The sequence below is a fragment of the Salmo trutta genome, chromosome 17 (genome assembly GCF_901001165.1).
Source record: "Salmo trutta chromosome 17, fSalTru1.1, whole genome shotgun sequence".
In the NCBI taxonomy this organism is placed as follows: domain Eukaryota; kingdom Metazoa; phylum Chordata; class Actinopteri; order Salmoniformes; family Salmonidae; genus Salmo; species Salmo trutta.
The window spans coordinates 44,918,412-44,937,319 of record NC_042973.1 but is presented as its reverse complement, the minus strand read 5'-3'; the positions used below and the strand labels follow the sequence as shown (position 1 = coordinate 44,937,319).

At 40.8% G+C, this 18,908-nt stretch overlaps 1 protein-coding gene across 5 annotated transcripts in view; it reads left to right on the top strand.

The window, feature by feature from the left end:
* Positions 1-209: 209 nt before the first annotated feature.
* LOC115152270 (UPF0606 protein KIAA1549L) overlaps positions 210-18,908 on the top strand; it is a 41,802-nt gene continuing 23,103 nt past the window's right edge. For 2 of the 5 annotated variants that reach the window (XM_029696961.1, XM_029696962.1), the window contains exons 1-2: positions 210-1,052; positions 18,265-18,579. In XM_029696961.1, coding sequence (XP_029552821.1) covers positions 830-1,052; positions 18,265-18,579 — 538 coding nt within the window. In that variant the 5' untranslated portion in view covers positions 210-829. The remainder of the gene's footprint in view (positions 1,053-18,264; positions 18,580-18,908) is intronic. The other 3 variants (XM_029696963.1, XM_029696959.1, XM_029696960.1) reach the window with 2 other exon arrangements.

Here is an 18,908-nt window from a genome sequence, read left to right as displayed (position 1 = left end):
GTAGATGAAACAGGTCGAAGCCAATAGCACCACCCTGTGCAAGCAGAGCAGAAAAGCACTACCTGTATTTTGATTGCATTGACCATGTATAGGGCAGGCTACATCACTATGATTTACATGACACAATGTTCCTCAGCTGATGCCTGGAGTGTTCTAAATAATAGCAGAGGACATGTTAATATAAGCTGTCATTTTGAAACCAGGCCATCTTTTAAATGACATGTAGCTTATGCAATGCTGTTCACAACCCAGATTTCAAATGTCTCATCACTTATGTATGCGATGCCATTGGCCCGCCCTGGCTGGCCCCTGGTGACAGCCTGTCCTTTTGAAGCCCCATTTTAATTCATGCAAATGATAGAATTAGCGTTTTCCAGTTGGTTTAGTATTGATTACTTATTAGTTTGGTTTGCCATCTCTACCCCCAAGCGGTCGTCTCACTGAGAATGCCAAATATTTTTAGCAGTCAGTGCTGGCGTCACTGGCGTGAAATGACGGGTTTGAAAGTAAATATTCTGACGGTGTAGTATGATTTATCAGTTCGTTTTTTCAATGGGAAACGTTTGTTTCGTCAGAATGAATGAATTCACTACTATGGATATGAGTGCATCTTACATTTTTCGCAGATAATAGCTTATTACGCGCTGTCAGGTCGACGTGGTGCATGGAGTGTGCCCTACAGACGCATTACACACAAGTGTCAATGCTGCCGTTTGTGTCAACCTCGGGGAGAGACGGGCTTACGCAGAACCTCTCATTGTCCGCAGTGAAGGATTGATCAAATGTATTTTACAAGATTAAGACTGTTAGATGTATCAAGGATAAACAAATGGCTTCAAAACATGCGTATAACAGCCTCGATGATTTGATCGCCAGCGGAATAAACAATGCTCGCGCGCTTGGTTCGATTGAATGGATAGGTATGGGGATGGGATCCACCTTATGTTTCCAGAAAAACGGGAAAACACTGGGGCTGGATCGAATGTGGACTAAATGTATTTTATCCGTTGGAATGGTTTTGCTTTTAATGCCGTCGGTCCTAGCTGCTGATGGTAAGACTTATTTGGTTGATGACAACCTGTTCGAGTAATATTTTTCTTGATTTTGGTAGGACAAACTAATTGGTCTTCATTGTGATGTTGGGCTGTTTTATTATAGAGCTGTACCCCAAATTGGTTGCTCCTCAGGTTGGTGGAACTCTTCGTAACCTGTCCCTATATTATGACTGTCAGCTCACACACGGGGATAAAACCGTGGAGAAAATAGCCACCTTCTAGTTATTTTTTGTCGATGTAGGAAATTGCGATTTATTACAACAATCTAGATTTTAGAAGACAAAAAAAAGCGCCACTTGCAATGTAGCCTATGTGGAGGGCACTTTACAAATCCACATGATTTGTTTTATATTCAAACAATTTGGGAAGTAGTGGTTTATTGTGCGTAAATGATGACATTGCGCCTATTTTTTGCATTATCTAAATGTCCCACTATCCGTGTTATCTGTCGCAGACACATTCAAGCTATTGAACGTCCCTAAATCAATATGAATGTTGATTTTCTATAATGCAGCCTCCCAGACACTGTCTTTCGAATGAGTAAAATAGCCGCTGGAGTGGCCTTTGTGCCTGGGGTGGCATGCCTGTGTGCAGTCAATACTGCAACGTGTGCGCGCCGCAGACGCGCGCTTTTATAATATCCATACTAACTTACTTGATCGACAGTGTTGGCAACATTTGTGGAGGTTATTCACAATATAGAAGAAGAAAAAAAACACAACTCGTGAAACGTTCATACTCATTATTTATAATGCTGTCACAAGAAGCAAAAACTATCCACTAGCCTAAATTAGGTTTAGTTTTTTCTTTTCCTCTCTGATTTGGACCTGGTGTTTATTAGCTTATAATTTAACCATGGGTAGTAGTTTTCATCTCATTGTTCCTTCAAGTAGGAAAAACAGCTCGTGAATTAGCCATGGGCCTGACCTATACACTTTCAAGTCCTCTCAGATTGCCATAATATACCCCCTATTCCTCCATTCATAAAACAATATTTGAATTTGGAATTTGGCGTTTGGCTGTGATCCAGGGAGGGCTAGATCCACGTACCATTTTGAGAATGAGGTGTTTTTTCTGTATTTCCTGAGGGAGGGGGCGGGTGAGCTGTTCCTTTGAGTCAACATGGAGTCCACTGTGCCTTGTTGCCATGGGAACTGATCTGTCTAATGCTTTTTTTTTCTGACAGGGAAATACATAGCCTGCCCTATAGCACCTGACCAGCCAGTACACACTCCAATTTGTGTCTGCTTTTAGACAATAGTTTAAGATTGATTTAAAATGATTTGAAATGCTGTGTGATTCGAATGCTACGTGCAAACAAAATGCTTCTTTGTGTAAATGACGGAAGATAGGATTTCACACTGCTCAACAGCATCAACAGCCATTTTGGCGATACAGTACAGTGCATGCCTAGGCCTATAAGCCTTTCTTCACAACAAAACACTATTTTGTACTCCATTTTCTTCCCAGTGTTGTTCTACCATTACACACAACTAGACCTTTCACATTTCTTTAACCAGGCTGTCCATGCTGTGGTCATGTCTTGCTGCTGTATCATTATTGGTGTGGAAAAATGGGCAGCACACTGGTCCTGGAGTAGGCTGCTGAAACGACCAGTAACCCACTACTAGTTTAGTGGTGGTTATCCAATGAAAAGCCAGTGTATTTATTGCAGAGTATATAATGACAGCTGCTGCTGGTCGCAAGGCAATGCATTCCCAATACTAATGAATCTGTCTTCATCAATTACACTGATCAATTGGGAAACACTGGCCTTATTCAACCCCATAATAAGATGCCCACGATTTGGATTAATAATTGGGTTGCTTGGATACCTAGTTTTTTTAATAGATCAGCCTCAACATGGCCTGTACAGCACCTTGCCCCATGCACTCTGCTTTGCTTCATTAGGGTGATTGCCTGTGCTGTGAAAGTTAATTATGCATTGCTAGAGCCCCTCTCACTGTGTCAGATCTTAAATAGATATTTCCCTTGTACATTAAATACATTATGCATGACAAGCCTCTACAAATCATGTGGTTGGGATGAGCTTGTTGGCTAATTTGATTTCTAATCCCAATTAGGTATAGTACTTATTTCCCGATCTATGGGGAATTCGATATCGTGTTCTGAACATGAGAGTATGTTCGAAACACAGTTTGTGTTTTTGTTGTTGTAATGAAGGGTAAACCTTGATGCAGAAGATTGAATTATATATGCACAATATAATGTATTCGTGGGTAATACATCTTATTACATAAATACATGTTAGTATATTATACTGTGTGTGTATATGTGTGTTTTCCAAATGTCTGTATTTTGGAGTCTGCATAGCAGCTATAAGTCCAGCTACTGTGTCCCCTATTTAAAAGCTCTAATTCTATCTGAGAGACATGTAATCTGTATCTGACGAGCTTAGACGTCCCCAGAGATTGTCCATATTCATAGACACAGTGTTTTGTAATTTCTTTCCTTGGGGAATAGCGTTGACCCCAAAACCAACACATTAGGTAACAGAGATTTTTACAGTAAAAATCACAGCCAGTGAATGCTCTTGACTTGCATGAACATTTTCATCAAGTCCCTCAAGATTGAATGAAGAATGGATTTATGCCTCCGTCTCCTTGAGCATTTCTGAACTCACGATGTATTAGAGCGCCCTCTCGTCATCGCTCACGGTGACAGCTGTGTGACGGCCTTAATAGATGCTGCCTGCTATGTAGCAGCAGTCTTCACTTTGTGTTGGCCTGGCAGGCTTCAGTACTGACTAAAGAGAGAAACACAAAGAGAAGAGCTGTCTGGCTGGCCTCACCTTAGACCTGAGCAGATCAGCAGGTCAAACTCAAAGAAACTGAAACAGGAACAGAAAAATAACGGCTTTGATTCATTTCAGCACGGCCATACAGAAGCTCTGTGTAGTTATTTGGCACAGCTTAAAAATAGGGGTGTAAAGGTATTTGGAATTTGCATGTAACATTTTTTGTGCTGTATACCCTGAAGGTAAAGTGAATGAAACCTGGTTGGCACAACCCCAATGACTTTGGAATCTTAGAAATATTCTTCCCTACGACTTTAGCGTCCGTTTAGAACCCACTTGCTGTATCCTCAACTGGCGGAGACCTGCAAAGATGCTTCTCACTGGGTATTGTTTGACTGTGTCTATTATGTAACGGAAAAGGACAGCCAACTGAGTCCTGACCTTCTAATGAATACTATATGCAGTGGAATCAGAGTCATTTAACAAATGGAAAGTCAGGGGATCACGTGGTGGCCTCTGTCAGGTTAATGCTTCTGATTCCCAGAAACAATGATGAAATCTCTTCTGTGCTCACACCATATGTACCTGCAAGTCTCCCACTACAGTAGGTTATGAATCTGGCTTCTTTGTAGCGCAGTTGGTAGAGCATGGCGCTTGTAACGCCAGGTTAGTGGGTTTGATTCCTGGGACCACCCGTATGTAAAATGTATACACGCATGACTGTAAGTCGCTTTGGATAGAAGTGTCTGCTAAATGGCTTATATTATTATGTGCTGAGCCACGGTAGGGGACAAGAAAGGGCAAAGCATGGCTAGTGGTTCCTCATTGGACAAGTGGCGTCACGTGGTCCTGCAGCAGTTTTGGCATTTGTTATGAAAAATCAATGCATACTTTCATGTTAAAAGTCTTATCAATTGAAGTGCTTCTGCTTCTCTGGGATAGGCTGTTGCTAGGGGCTTTTTATGATTTATTGTCTGTGTTTGGCCACTTCAGTCAATATGAATTCATAATCAAAAATATGGTTTGTGTACATGCCTGCCAGTGTACTGTGCACTCTGTGTGTGTGTGTGTGTGTGTGCGTGTGCGCGTGCGTGCGTTTGTCACTTAGCTACAACAGTTCAGGTGACTGACTGTCCTAATTTCGCTCTACCCTCAGTGCCAGTTCTGACAGTTGATCATACTGTAGTGAAATAACTGTGAATTCATCACACGCTATCTGAATTTGAGAGAAGAAATGTTCTTAACACCTTTAAAAAAAAAATATCCGGACTGAAAAAATATTCTTAATATACAAATTGGTGTTATAGAAGGCTAATGTAAGCAAGTCAGTTTTAAAACAGGCATGTTGTATTGAATTGTATAAATGATATATTTGTTTTACGAGAATGTTTTATTTTTGTATGATCAGTAATGTGTTTGCCTTACACTCGCTGTAATGACGACCAATCATGTCAGTATCTTGTTTTGACAAAAGGCCGTACGTTGCTTCTGATAGTATTTGGAAATTAAGTGGATTGTCTTTAGAGTTGGTCTTATATTTATGAGTGAGACTTACTCACGTGGACATGATATTGTCTGTCTGAGGATCAGTAGGCTACAAAGAACAATTCAACAAGAACTAATGCAGAGTGAAACTAACTTTCCCAGTGTCTATGTCTTACTTCTGGTACCCTGAGGTCGGTTTCGACTCCTCAGATATGAGAAAATAAATTCTTGCTGCTCTTTTGCAGGGTGGTACTGGAGGAGCAAGACACTCATCCACTTTTAATAGGGTTGTGATTGCCTGCTGCATCCCTGGGACTTGAAGCTTGAAGCGTGTGTTTCTTAGGATGCACTGAGGTGAAGGAATCTCACATGCTCTCCCTTGCAGGAGCTTAGAAAGCTCTCAATATTTCAGTCCCTGGCTGCTGTGATGCTAACCAAAGGAGAAGGCTGCAGAGCCAGACTGAACCAGACTTAGAATACAAAACGAACAAGGCCTGCTGAAATCCACGCTCCATCCATCATTGTCGCCATTCATTATCACTGTCCCGCAAGCCATCAGGTTTGTTGTAGAAAGCCAGTGTGGCAGGATCAGGATATATTTGTTTGCCAAGGTGGATTAGGGCGATGTACTGTAATGCTGTTTGCTGTGTCCCTTTCTGTGTTGCTTTTCATGAGCTACAGTGCTAGACTAGGGCAGTGTCTTTTCCCTCCAAATCAAAGGCATGCAGTGGAAAAAGTCAAAAGAGCCTCTCTCCTCAGTGCAGCTCACTTAGTGGATTCTTCATTGCTGCCTGCCTCATCACCATATGGCCAGATTGTCAACTGCATCATTTCCACTCTCTCAGTATGTCCTTACGTGACCAATTTTAAAATTGTCGTGGCTCAGAATGTCTCGCCCTCACTCTGTTTTTGCTAGACTGCCTTGACATACCCCTAGCCGGAAATGGTCACATGATTGTCTTGTCTAGTCACATGGGACCAAGTAATGCCTACACAGATGAGCTGCTATCCATCTGCATCATTGACATCACAACCTAGTTTTGTTTATCACATTTGGAAAGCATTCTTCATGTGTGTCCAATGCGCTAGTTACCTTGTTTATTCCTCCATTGAAATCAATTTCCAGGTTCTTTAACACCAAGTCATTTTAGTTTGTGGTTGAAAGTTTTGCAAGTAGGCTTATTAGTTGTGTTTTTGCGATCTTGTGTTATGATAACACAGTTGTACTAAGCTATAACGTATAACTTATATTCTTCAAGAATCAATGGGTATTTTTGTCACAGCCTGAATTTTAAATTGATTCAGTTTAGATTTTTTTTGTCACTGGCCTAAACACAATTTTTAATGCCTCGCAAGGTTGGGCACCTATCGGTAGATGGGTAAAAATAAAAAGGCAGACATTGAATATCCCTTTGAGCATGGTGAAGTTATTAATGTTATTAATTTCACTTTGAATGGTGTATCAATACACTCAGTCACTACACAAATACAGGCGTCCTTCCTAACTCAGTTGCCGGGGGGGGGAAGATACCGCTCAGGGATTTAACCATGAGGCCAATGGTGACTTTAAAACAGTTACAGAGTTTAATGGCTGTGATAGGAGAAAGCTGAGAATGGATCAACAACATTGTAGTTACTCCACAATACTAACCTAATTGACAGAGGGAAAAGAAGGAAGCCTGTACAGAATAAAAAATGTCCAAAACTTTCATCCTTTTTGCAACAAGGAACTAAAGTAATACTGCAAAACATTTAAATGAACTGTGTGTCCTGAACATAAAGTGTTATGTTTGGGGTAAATCCAATACAACACATTAGTGAGTACCATTCTCCATATTTTATTTTCAAGCATAGTGGTGACTGCATTATATTATGGGTATGCTTGTAGTCAGTCGTTAAGGACCTGGGGAGTTTTTCAGGATAAAAACGAAACGGAATGGAGCTAAGCACAGTCTAAATCCTAGAAGAAAACCTGGTTCAGTCTGCTTTCCACCAGACACTGGGAGATTAATTCACCTTTCAGTAGGACAATAACCTAAAAACACAAAGCCAAATCTACAGTGGTTACTTACCAAGAAGACAGTGAATGTTCCTGAGTGGCCGAGTTACAGTTTTGATTTACAGTAAATCTACTTGAAAATATATAGCAAGACCTGAAAATAGTTGTGTAGCGATGATCAACAACCAATTTGACACAGATTGAAGAATTTTTGAAAGAATAATGGGCAAATGTTGCATAATCCAGGTGTGGAAAGCTCTTAGATACTTACCCAGAAAGACTCACGGCTTTAAATTTCTAAAAACATGTTTTCACTTTGTCATTTTGAGGGGTTGTGTGTAGATGGATGAGAAAAAAATATTGAATCCATTTTGAATTCAGGCTGTAACACAACAAAATGTGTAATAAGTCAAGGTGTATGAATACTTTCTGAAGGCCCCGTATCAGATCAAATCAATTTTTATTGGTCACATACACATGTTTAGCAGATGTTATTGTGGGTGTAGTGAAATGCTTGTGTTTCTAGCACCAATAGAGCAGTAATATCTAACAAGTAATGACTAACAATTTCACAACAATGCCCACAATACACACAAATCTAAAGTAAAGGAATGGAATTAAGCATATATGAATATTTGGACGAGCAATGTCAGAGCGGCATAGACTAAAATACAGTAGAATAGAATAGAGTATATACACATGAGATGAGTAATGCAAAATGTGTAAACCTTATTAAAGTGACTGGTGTTCCATTTTTAAAGTGGCCAGTGATTTCAAGTCTATGAAATCACTGGCCACTTTAATCAATCATTAATTGTTTGGGAAATATTGCAGGCAGTAGCATATGTTGCAGACTGTGGCTTTAACATGTGTGATAACTGTTGTGCCAGAGTATGTCCATCATATTCTCCCAGGACCCAGGAGTGTGATCACTGCAATATGGGTCACACACACAGGGCCTGGGCTCCAACAAGAGATCAAACAGAATATGGCACTTCGTTTATTCTGCAGCTGAGTCTTTTTTTTACAGCTGTCTTTAAGCAGCGTGTGTGCAGCACTGTCACAACATCACATCATTGGCTTTTTTTCAACTTTGGAAAAACGTTTAATACTCTCCTTAATCATAAGCTGTGCAAAACTCAGGCTCTGATTTGACTTTAGGTTGGCATTTCTATGAGTTAGGGTGCTGTAGGGTTTACTGCCATAACTTAATACCTTGCTCCTATCATAAGAATAATTGGTGTGCGTTTTCTTTCCAGTGTGAAATGGAACACAAAAATATCTATCTTCAGATCGTCATTTATGGTAATGTCTTATCTGGGAGACAGTGGCACTAGCTTCCGATTTTTTTGTGTGTGCATGCAAATACAGTAGCCTAGGTTGTTTGCTTTGCTTCTACTGATTAGTAATATTGAATGACCACTAGTAACAGTACTATTGAATTACTGTGAATACAATTCCATTGACTCAGATGGAACAACAGCCTTTTGGTATTTTGGTATTTGGTATTTTATTAGGATCCCCATTAGCTGTTGCAAAAGCAGCAGCTACTCTTCCTGGGGTCCACAGAAAACATGAAACATAATACAGAATGACATAATACAGAACATCATTAGACAAGAACAGCTCTAGGACAGAACTACATACATTTTTTTTAAAACGCACACGTAGCCTACATATCAATGCATACACACAAACTATCTAGGTCAAATAGGGGAGAGGCGTTGTGCCGCGAGGTGTAGCTTTATCTGTTTTTGAAACCAGGTTTGCTGTTTATTTGAGCAATATGAGATGGAAGGAAGTTCCATGCAGTAAGGGCTCTATATAATACTGTACGTTTTCATGAATTTGTTCTGGATTTGGGGACTATGAAAAGACCCCTGGTGGCATGTCTGGTGGGATAAGTGTGTGTGTGTCAGAGCTGTGTGTAAGTTGACTATGCAAACAATTTGGGATTTTCAACACATTAATGTTTCTTAATAAAAGAAGAAGTGATGCAGTCAGTCTCTCCTCAACTCTTAGCCAAGAGAGACTGGCATGCATAGTATTTATATTAGCCCTCTGATTACAATTAAGATCAAAACGTGCCGCTCTGTTCTGGGCCAGCTGCACTTTAACTAGGTCTTTCCTTGCCACACAGGACCACATGACTGGATAATAATCAAGATTAGACAAAACTAGAGCCTGCAGAACTTGCTTTTTGAGTGTGGTGTCAAAAAAGCAGAGCATCTCTTTATTGCGGCTAGACCTCTCCCCACATCCCCATCTTTAAAAGGCAATGTTGTTGCTATGCTGTGACTGAAGATGCATGAGCTGCAGTGTGACCATGCTTAGCAGGTGTCTGTGCAGTACCACTCAGGGTAAATAGGTGCCATATTCTGTTGTGTTTGACAAACAAAACAGTGAAATATCAGCTGAACTTTCATATAGCTTAGAGCTCAAATCTGCAAGCCCTGCTGTCACTGCATGCTGAACGCACTCTGTCCATACTTGATGATTCCCTTTTCTTATCGGCCTTGTCTTCAAGTGAGATGACATTTAGTGGTAAGAAAATGTCTGCATAAATTGGTCATAAAATTGTATCTGATCTGCATCTAGGTCACAACAATAGACAAACAGTCTGCTTAAACTAATAACAGCAAAGCAGCCCCAAACCATGATGCTCCCTCCACCATACTTTACAGTTGGGATGAGGTTTTGATGTTGGTGTGCTGTGACTTTTTTTCTCCACACATAGTGTTGTGTGTTCCTTCCAAACAATTCAATTGTAGTTTCATCTGTCCACAGAATATTTTGCCAGTAGCTCTGTGGAATATCCAGGTGCACTTTTGCAAACTTCAGACGTGCAGTAATGTTTTCTTGGACAGCAATGGCTTCTTCCGTGGTGTCCTCCCATGAACACCAGCCTTGTTTAGTGTTTTATGTATCGTAGACTCATCAACAGAGATGTTAGCATGTTCCAGAGATTTCCAGAAGTCTTTAGCTGACACTCTAGGATTCTTCTTAATAACCTCATTGAGCATTCTGCGCCATGCTCTTGCAGTCATCTTTGCAGGACGGCCACTCCTAGGGAGAGTAGCAACAGTGCTGAACTTTCTCCATTTATAGACAATTTGTCTTACCGTGGACTGATGAACATCAAGGCTTTTAGAGATACTTTTGTAACCCTTTCCTGCTTTATGTAAGTCAACCATTCTTAATCTTAGGTCTCCTGAGATCTCTTTTGTTGGAGGCATGGTTCACATCAGGCAATGCTTCTTGTGAATAGCAAACTTTAATTTTGTGAGTGTTTTTATAGGGCAAGGCAGCTCTAACCAATATCTCCAATCTCGTCTCAGTGATTGGATTCCAGGTTAGCTGACTCCTGACTCCAATTAGCTTTTGGAGAAGTCTTTAGCCCAGGGGTTCACATAATTTTTCCAACCTACACTGTGAATGTTTAAATTATGTATTCAATATAGACAAGAAAATACAATAATTTGTGTGTTATTAGTTTAAGCACACTGTGTTTGTCTATTGTTGTGACTTAGATGAAGATCAAATTTTATGACCAGATTCTGCAGACATTCACATACACTACCGGACAAAAGTTTTAGAACACCTACCCATTCAAGGGTTTTTCTTTATTTGTACAATTTTCTACATTGTAGAATAATAGTGAAGACATCACAACTATGAAATGACACATATGGAGTCATGTAGTAACCAAAAAAGTGCTAAATAAAACAAAATATATTTTATATTTGAGATTCTTCAAATAGCCACCCTTTGCCTTGATGACAGCTTTGCACACTTTTGGCATTCTCTCAACCAGCTTCAACTGGAATGCTTTTTCAACAGTCTTGAAGGAGTTCCCACATATGCTGAGCACTTGTTGGCTGCTTTTCCTTTACTCTGCGATCCGACTCATACCAAACCATCTCAATTTGGTTGAGGTCAGGGGATCGTGGATGCCAGGTCATCTGATGCAGCACTCCATCACTCTCCTTCTTGGTAAAATAGCCCTTACACAGCCTGGATGTGTGTTGGATCATTGTCCTGTTGAAAAACGAATTATAGTCCCATTAAGCCCAAACCAGATGGGATGGCGTATCACTGCAGAATGCTGTAGTAGCCATGCTGTTTAAGTGTGCCTTGAATTCTAAATAAATCACAAATAGTGTCATCAGCAAAGCACCCCCACACCATACCACCTCCTCCATGTTTACGGTGGGACTCACACATGCAGAGATCATCCGTTCACCCACACTGTGTCTCACCGTGTCTCTCAAATTTGGACTCCAGACCAAAGACAAAGTTCAACTGGTCTAATGTCCATTGCTCGTGTTTCTTGGCCCAAGCGAGTCTCTTGTTATTATTGGTGTCCTTTAGTAGTTGTTTCTTTGCAGCAATTTGACCATGAAGGCCTGATTCACACAGTCTCCTCTGAACAGTTGAAGTTGAGATGTGTCTGTTACTTGAACTCTGTGAAGCATTTATTTGGGTTGCAATTTATTTTCTTATCTTTATTTTTATTTCACCTTTATTTAACCAGGTAGGCCAGTTGAGAACAAGTTCTCATTTACAACTGCGACCTGACCAAGATAAAGCAAAGCAGTGCAACAAAAACAACAGCACAGAGTTACACATAAACAAACGGAAGATCTATGTACTGTGTGTGCAAATGTAGAAGAGTAGGGAGGCTGGTAACTTGAATGAACTTACTCTCAGCAGCAGAGGCAACTCTGGGTCTTCCATTCCTGTGGCGGTCTTCATGAGAGCTAGTTTCATCATAGTGCTTGATGGTTTTTGCAACTGCACTTGAAGAAACTTTAAAAGTTCTTGAGATTTTCCGTATTGACTGCCCTTCTTGTCTTAAAGTAATGATGGACTGTCATTTCTCTTTCTTTTTTGCACTGTTCTTGCCATAATATGGACTTGGTCTTTTACCAAATAGGGCTATCTTCTGTATTCCTTCTCACAACACAACTGATTGGCTCAAATGCATTAAGAAGGAAAGAAATTCCACAAATGAACTTTTAACAAGGCACAGCTGTTAATTGAAATGCATTCCAGGTGACTATCTCATGAAGCTGGTTGAGAGAATGCCAAGAGTGTGCAAAGCTGTCATCAAGGCAAAGGGTGGCTATTTGAAGAATCTCAAATATAAAATATATTTTGATTTGTTTAACACGTTTTGGTTACTACGTGATTCCATATGTGTAATGTCATAGTTTTGATGTCTTCACTATTATTCCACAATATAGAAATTAGTTAAAATAAAGAAAACCCCTTGAATGAGTAGGTGTTCTGAAATGTTGGACCGGTAGTGTACTTTTTGTTGCCACTGTAGCTGTGATAAAACATAGCTTAGGGTGTCTTAGATTTGTGCAATTTTGCTAAGTACAATACAATGTGATACCTATTTTTGTATTTTTTATATTCACGTTTCCTGTGTTTTGCTGGTGGAATAAATTGCTCTAATCATACATTTCAAGGTTAATTGTTTCCTTTGGGTCCTGTAGTCTTCCTGAAAAGTACTGTAGAATTGTAACTTACTCTCTAGATCCAATATTCAACCCAGAGAGACAGATGGACACTATGAATAGTTTCAGGAAGTGTGTATCTGTACATCCTGTTGGAAAGGTGTCACTCCATGGAAAGCACACCACACTGTCGCAATGGGTTTAATTTCAGTTGGACACTTCCCAATGGCCCCCTCCTCACCAGCTGTGACTTGGATGGTGGTGCACTGTGTTTCTCCATGCTTCCCTCTTTTCTGCCCCAACGGCTCACTGTTTTGAATGGGCAGAGGTTCTTCATGAATCCCAGGACGGCTGGAGCTGCCATGTGTTGTCATAGGAGCCCAATGGAGGAGCTTTGCTGTCTACTGCCATGGCTCAGCCTCTCAGTGATCTCTCAGTGCTTCTGAGGGAGGGCCCTTATGTTGCACCCTGTTAGAGCAGGTGGCTTTCTGTGGGGGGATAGGATAGATACAGGAGAGGTCTTCAGTGTGTCCTGTCTTGAAGACACCAAATACTGTCACACTCTTACTGCTGAGCCTATAGGGTCTTTTAGGATAAATATCTCCTGATCATGTTTGCTATAAAGAACGTACAAACTCGTTGTCATATATATATTCATGTAGGGCTTTAAATGATTGGTTCATCTGAGCTTTCTGGAGGATTAAGCGCTGCTAGTTTCTGCTAGACTCATTGTTTGAGATGAACAGTCCAGTGGGTAGTGTTAATGGAAGACAGTGGGCTTGCATCCTGGGGATGTAAGCACAGGCCTGATTGTACTGTACAAAGCCAGCCTGGTTTGGAAATCATTCCTTTTAATTAAACAATCCTCCGATGAATAAATTTAGAGTGTGGGGGAAGCATGTGCTCGGTATGGAAGTACAAATGCGCTCTGGAGGTTTGCCAGTATTTAATCGTCTCCCTTATAGAAGGCAATAAACCCTGCTAGCTGCCCATTCCTCATCGTTCACTTGTACTGAGGAAAGACGTCTTTGAAAACACCACCACGGTATCAGCACAGATTCAACGCACTAGCTTTCCCTCGTAGGTTGGGATTATATGTTTTTAAATCACAGCAGCTGCTTATGTATGCCCCAGATATGTACTTGAGAGCATCTAAATGAATGCCCTATGCTTATCCTGAACATAACATAAGTGACCTACTTATTAAGATTATTTTCCCTCTGTCACGGTTTCATAATACAGCTCCTGGATGACTAAGAAGTGTTTGTATCCTCAAATGTTCTGCTCCGTAGTTTGAAGTCGGTTTCTCCCCGTACCACTCATGTTGTTGACAGGGGGCACGGCCAGGCTGCGTTTTGGGGAACAATATTTCATGCTTTCAAGATGTAGTTGTAGAGAGAGACGATGTTGATGAGAAACATAGGGGGACAGTCAGGATGTCATCATCAGGCCTCTGGGATTGATGAGTCAAATGGAGAATGAACGTGTTCCTGCCTTCCCAGCTAACAATTCTAGGGAGAGAATGTTTTTGTAATGTTAGCCGTAATGGTCCCTAGATGTTTAAGTGTCCAGTTCTCAGTTAGTTAGGTGAACATTCTATGTATGTAAGCAAAACTCTCCTGAGAACCTCCTTTGCATGTTTTGGAATTAGAGTTAGGAGAACATTCCCTAAATGTCAAACAGAACTTACCCAGAACGTGGTTGCCATGTTGTCAGAATATCCTATATTAATATTCTAGACACATTTCATTGGATGCTGCAAGAACATTCCTGTGTCCAGTTTTCTGAGGGTTAGGATAATATTCTATCAACGTCCCACCAAACATACACAGTACATGGTTACCGTGTTCTCAGAATATAAGATATTAATGTTGTAGACACGTTTCATGGGAACATTGCAAGAACATTTCTGTGTAGTGGTCTAAATGTTGGTGGGGCATTTTACCCAGTCTTAATGTTACTCCTGAATCACTATAATCAATAAAACAGTTTTTCTTGAGTGTACTTTTAGGAGAGCTGAGATTTACTTCAAAGTGCATTTCAAGAAGACGATGGAGAGATGCTCAGCTATTCAGAATGAATAAATACTCATAATTTATGAGAGGTAGTGGATATTATTTGTGCTGAAAGTAGAATTCTATAGATTCTCATCTTTCAATGAGGAACTTATTTTAATTAGACCAGATGAGGGTGTTGTAAATGTTGCCAAGTAATGACATTAACGTATGTTGCTAAGAATGTGACACTAGTGTGACTCACCTAGCAGGTCTCGAACCCAGGCCACCAGCACCAATGACAAACACCTTAACCACTTTCCCAATAAGGGATATCTCTAGGTCATGTGCTTGTTCGGCCTGTCCAGAAGCAAAACCTAGCTAACATATGGAATTGTTTTGAGAGGGTCATAAAATTGACCATTTAGCTATTTGATTTTGAATGTTAGGACCCTTTTACATAAAACAAAAATATATGTAGTAACCAAAAAAGTGTTCAACAAATCAAAATATATTTTATATTTTAAATTCTTCAAAGTAGCCACCCTTTGCCTTGATGACAGCTTTGCACACTCTTGGCATTTTCTCAAGCAGCTTCACCTAGAATGCTTTTCCAACAGTCTTGAAGGAGTTCCCACATATGCTGAGCACTTGTTGGCTGCTTTTCCTTCACTCTGCGGTCCAACTCATCCCACTAAGCAAATTCTAAACAAATCAGTGTCACCAGCAAAGTACCCCCACAACTGATTGACTCAAACGCGTTATGAAGGAAATCAATTCCACAAATGAACTTTTAACAAGGCACAAATGTTCATTGAAATGCATTCCAGTTGACTACCTTATGAAGTTGGTTGAGAGAATGCGAAGAGTGTGCAAAGCTGTCATCAAGGCAAGGGTGGCTACTTTGAAAAATATATTTTGATTTGTTTAACACTTTTTTGGTTACCGCATGATTCCATATGTGTTATTTCATAGTTTTCATGTCTTCACTATTATTCTACAATGTAAAAAAAATTAAGAAAAACCCTGGAATGAGTAGGTGTGTCCAAACCTTTGACTGGTACTGTATATAATAATTTTTTTTATGAAACATTGATTTTGTCCTTTACTATTATAGCCCATAGAAATGCATTGAGTAACACATTTGTACATGGCAAAACAGACAGTCCAAAAATATATCATAAAGAATAAGGTTTTGAAATATCTGTCCTATATCTGAGATACAATAGATACAATTTAGACACAAGTTTGGGCACTTTATTCATGGCACTTTTTACCCCCTATGGACGTTGTGCCTTCACTTCTGTGAAGCTTGTGTGCTTCATAGAGCAAAACCACCCGACACCTTCGTGTTCGTGAGAGACTCCCCTTTTGATATTGGTGTCTTATAGCTCAAACAGTTCGGTCTGGATAGTCGGTTTTGTGAGCGCAGACTTCTTCGAAATGAGAACGTCCATGTCAGAGAGTTCAGATGATTGCGGTAAAGCTTGTGGATGTCGTAGAGCAAGATGATCGTTATACAGACGATTTCGTGACGATTCTCTTGTCCGGATCCTCTCATGTGATCAAAAAACACCTCTTTTACAAGCCCCATGTTATGGAATAGGCACAAACGCTATATCGGCGGAAAGAGGTGATTGAGCTGCAGCCACTGCAAGAAATGCTCATTCTCTTGCGTAAACATACAGAAAGAAAGCTATTCGATATTCAAAATTGCATCACCTTGTGATGCACGGGTGCGTCAATCGACTCTAGGTGGCTAACCCTCAGAAAACTGGACACGTATGTTCCAGCAACGTTCCCATGAAACGTGCCTGGAACATTAATATCTTATATTCTGAGAACATGGCAACCATGTACTGTGTATGTTTGGTTGGACGTTGATGGAATATTCTCCTAACCCATAAAAAAACAGACACAGGTATGCTTTTGCAACGTTTCCAATGAAACGTGACAGGAACATTAATGTTAAATATTCTAAGAACATGGTAACCACGTTCTGGTTAAGTTCTGTTTGGCATTAAGGGAATGGTCTATTGGAAACAGTCCTTGTATGTCAGTGAAGCCAGGGGCAGACTGGGACAAGAATTCAGCCCTGCCATTTTATCTACACCAGCCCACATCACTGCATGCATTTACATTTTTACATTTTAGTAGACGCTCTTATCCAGAGTGACTTACAGTAGTGAATACATACATTTCATTCCTAAACATCTTTTTTTTCTGTGCTGGCCCCCCGTGGGAATCGAACCCACAACCCTGGCGTTACAAACACCATTCTCTACCAACTGAGCTACAGGGAGGGCCGTACACAGACCTTTCAGGGGGCAGGTGTTCAAAATTGTTGATGATTGATGTAAATCTACTAATTAGCTCATTCAATATTTGATTTACTGATTGCGATTTAGCTTCAGTGCTCTTAAATAATAATTTTATGATATATCCTAATATTCATAACCTTCAAACTCATGATTTATGGCTGGCTGGCTGGCTAGTGGCTTATGTGGAATTTGAGTGTATGGTGGTTAAACTACCTGTGAGCCTCTTTTTTAATACCTCACAGAATATTTTTTAATACCTCACAGAATCATTTTTAAAAGCTATGGCTCCTCTGTGGATATGTTATAAGCCTACTTATGGTGTAGTAGGCTATTCTGAATGATTTAATTTATTTTTGAACATACAGCAGTTAATTCTATAACTTTGGCAAATGTATTTAAATTCATCAGGGGGTTGAAGCATCTCCAGCACCTTTCCCATAGCTATGATTCTATAAGGAAAGACATGATGAAGTGCTGCTGTGTGTAGGCCAACCAGGCTGAATATTGATGATGATGTAGCCTAAATCAAGTGTTATGCTGCTGTGGTAGTAGCCTAATGTTGATATTTCAACTAAATAGCTTGCTACACACACTCGACCGGTCAATTCTCAAGCCATGCATGTTTGGATACTGGGCGCACGCAATCTCTGTACCCTGCAGGGCAGACTGGGAAAAGGCACAAACGGGCACACGTGAACTCCGTACAGGCACAGGGCAAACCAACAGATGGGTTAGGGGTGGGGGGGTGGTGAACTTCACGACATCACAACGATTTGGGGCCAACGACAAAAACTGTATACAAAAAATATATAGTGATACCAATTCCCAAAAGAGCACTCGGAGAGTGAGAGGGCAAAGGGGCAGGTGCTCAGGCACAGGTAAACCTCTATCCGTGCCTGACTGCATACGCTGCCAACTCAGTGACAGTGCCACCAACCACATGGAGGAATAAACACATTTGCTGTACTTTCTTGTGTTCAAAAACGGTTAAATGATTGACGCTGTATCACATTTGTACCCTATCACTTTAGTTGATACATGATGGAGTGCTGTGTGTGTGTGTGTGTGTGTGTGTGTGTGAGAGAGAGAGGGAGAGACCATATAGAATGTGTTCTTTCTACATTTCCATGCTACATCTACATGCTTTCAGTTGCTGTTTAAGTCCCATCTCTCTCCTCGTTTTCCAGATGAAGGGCACTACAACGAGTCATCAAGGCATGCGGCTCTGCCTCAGGACCCAGCCGTGCCCTCTAACCTCTCTGCCAGGGCAATGCCAGTGGAGGGCGGGCCCCGGGCCCCTCCAGCCATACCCACGGACCCAACAGACCCATCAGGGGTGACAGCAGAAAGCACCAGAGAGCAGCCTGTGCAACCATCAGTGCTAGCTAATGCCTCCTCCTTAGCCTCCTCCTCAGCCATCAACAGTGACAATCAAACAGCAGGAACAACAGACCCTTTGTCTTTAGCCCCTGTAACCAACAGCACCTCAAACAGCAGCCCAGGTAGGACACGTCATCAAACAATAATCAACCCCATCTTGTTGTAGAAGGAAAAAAACAATCGTAATGTTATGTACGTACATACTGTTATGTACGTCATGACTGTTATCAGTGTCTCTACACGCTAGAGAGACTGGTTTCTTGTCATCATCGTTGTCGTCATCATCATCATCCTCATCATTATCATCGTCATCATCATTATGCTCTGCACCTTCATTCCCTCAAAATCCCATTTTCTTTTGGTCCAGCTCAGTCCCACATTACCCTGCTCCATCCCCTCCGTCATGCTGCCTCTCCAGGTCTGACCTTATCCTCACATTATGGGACATCAT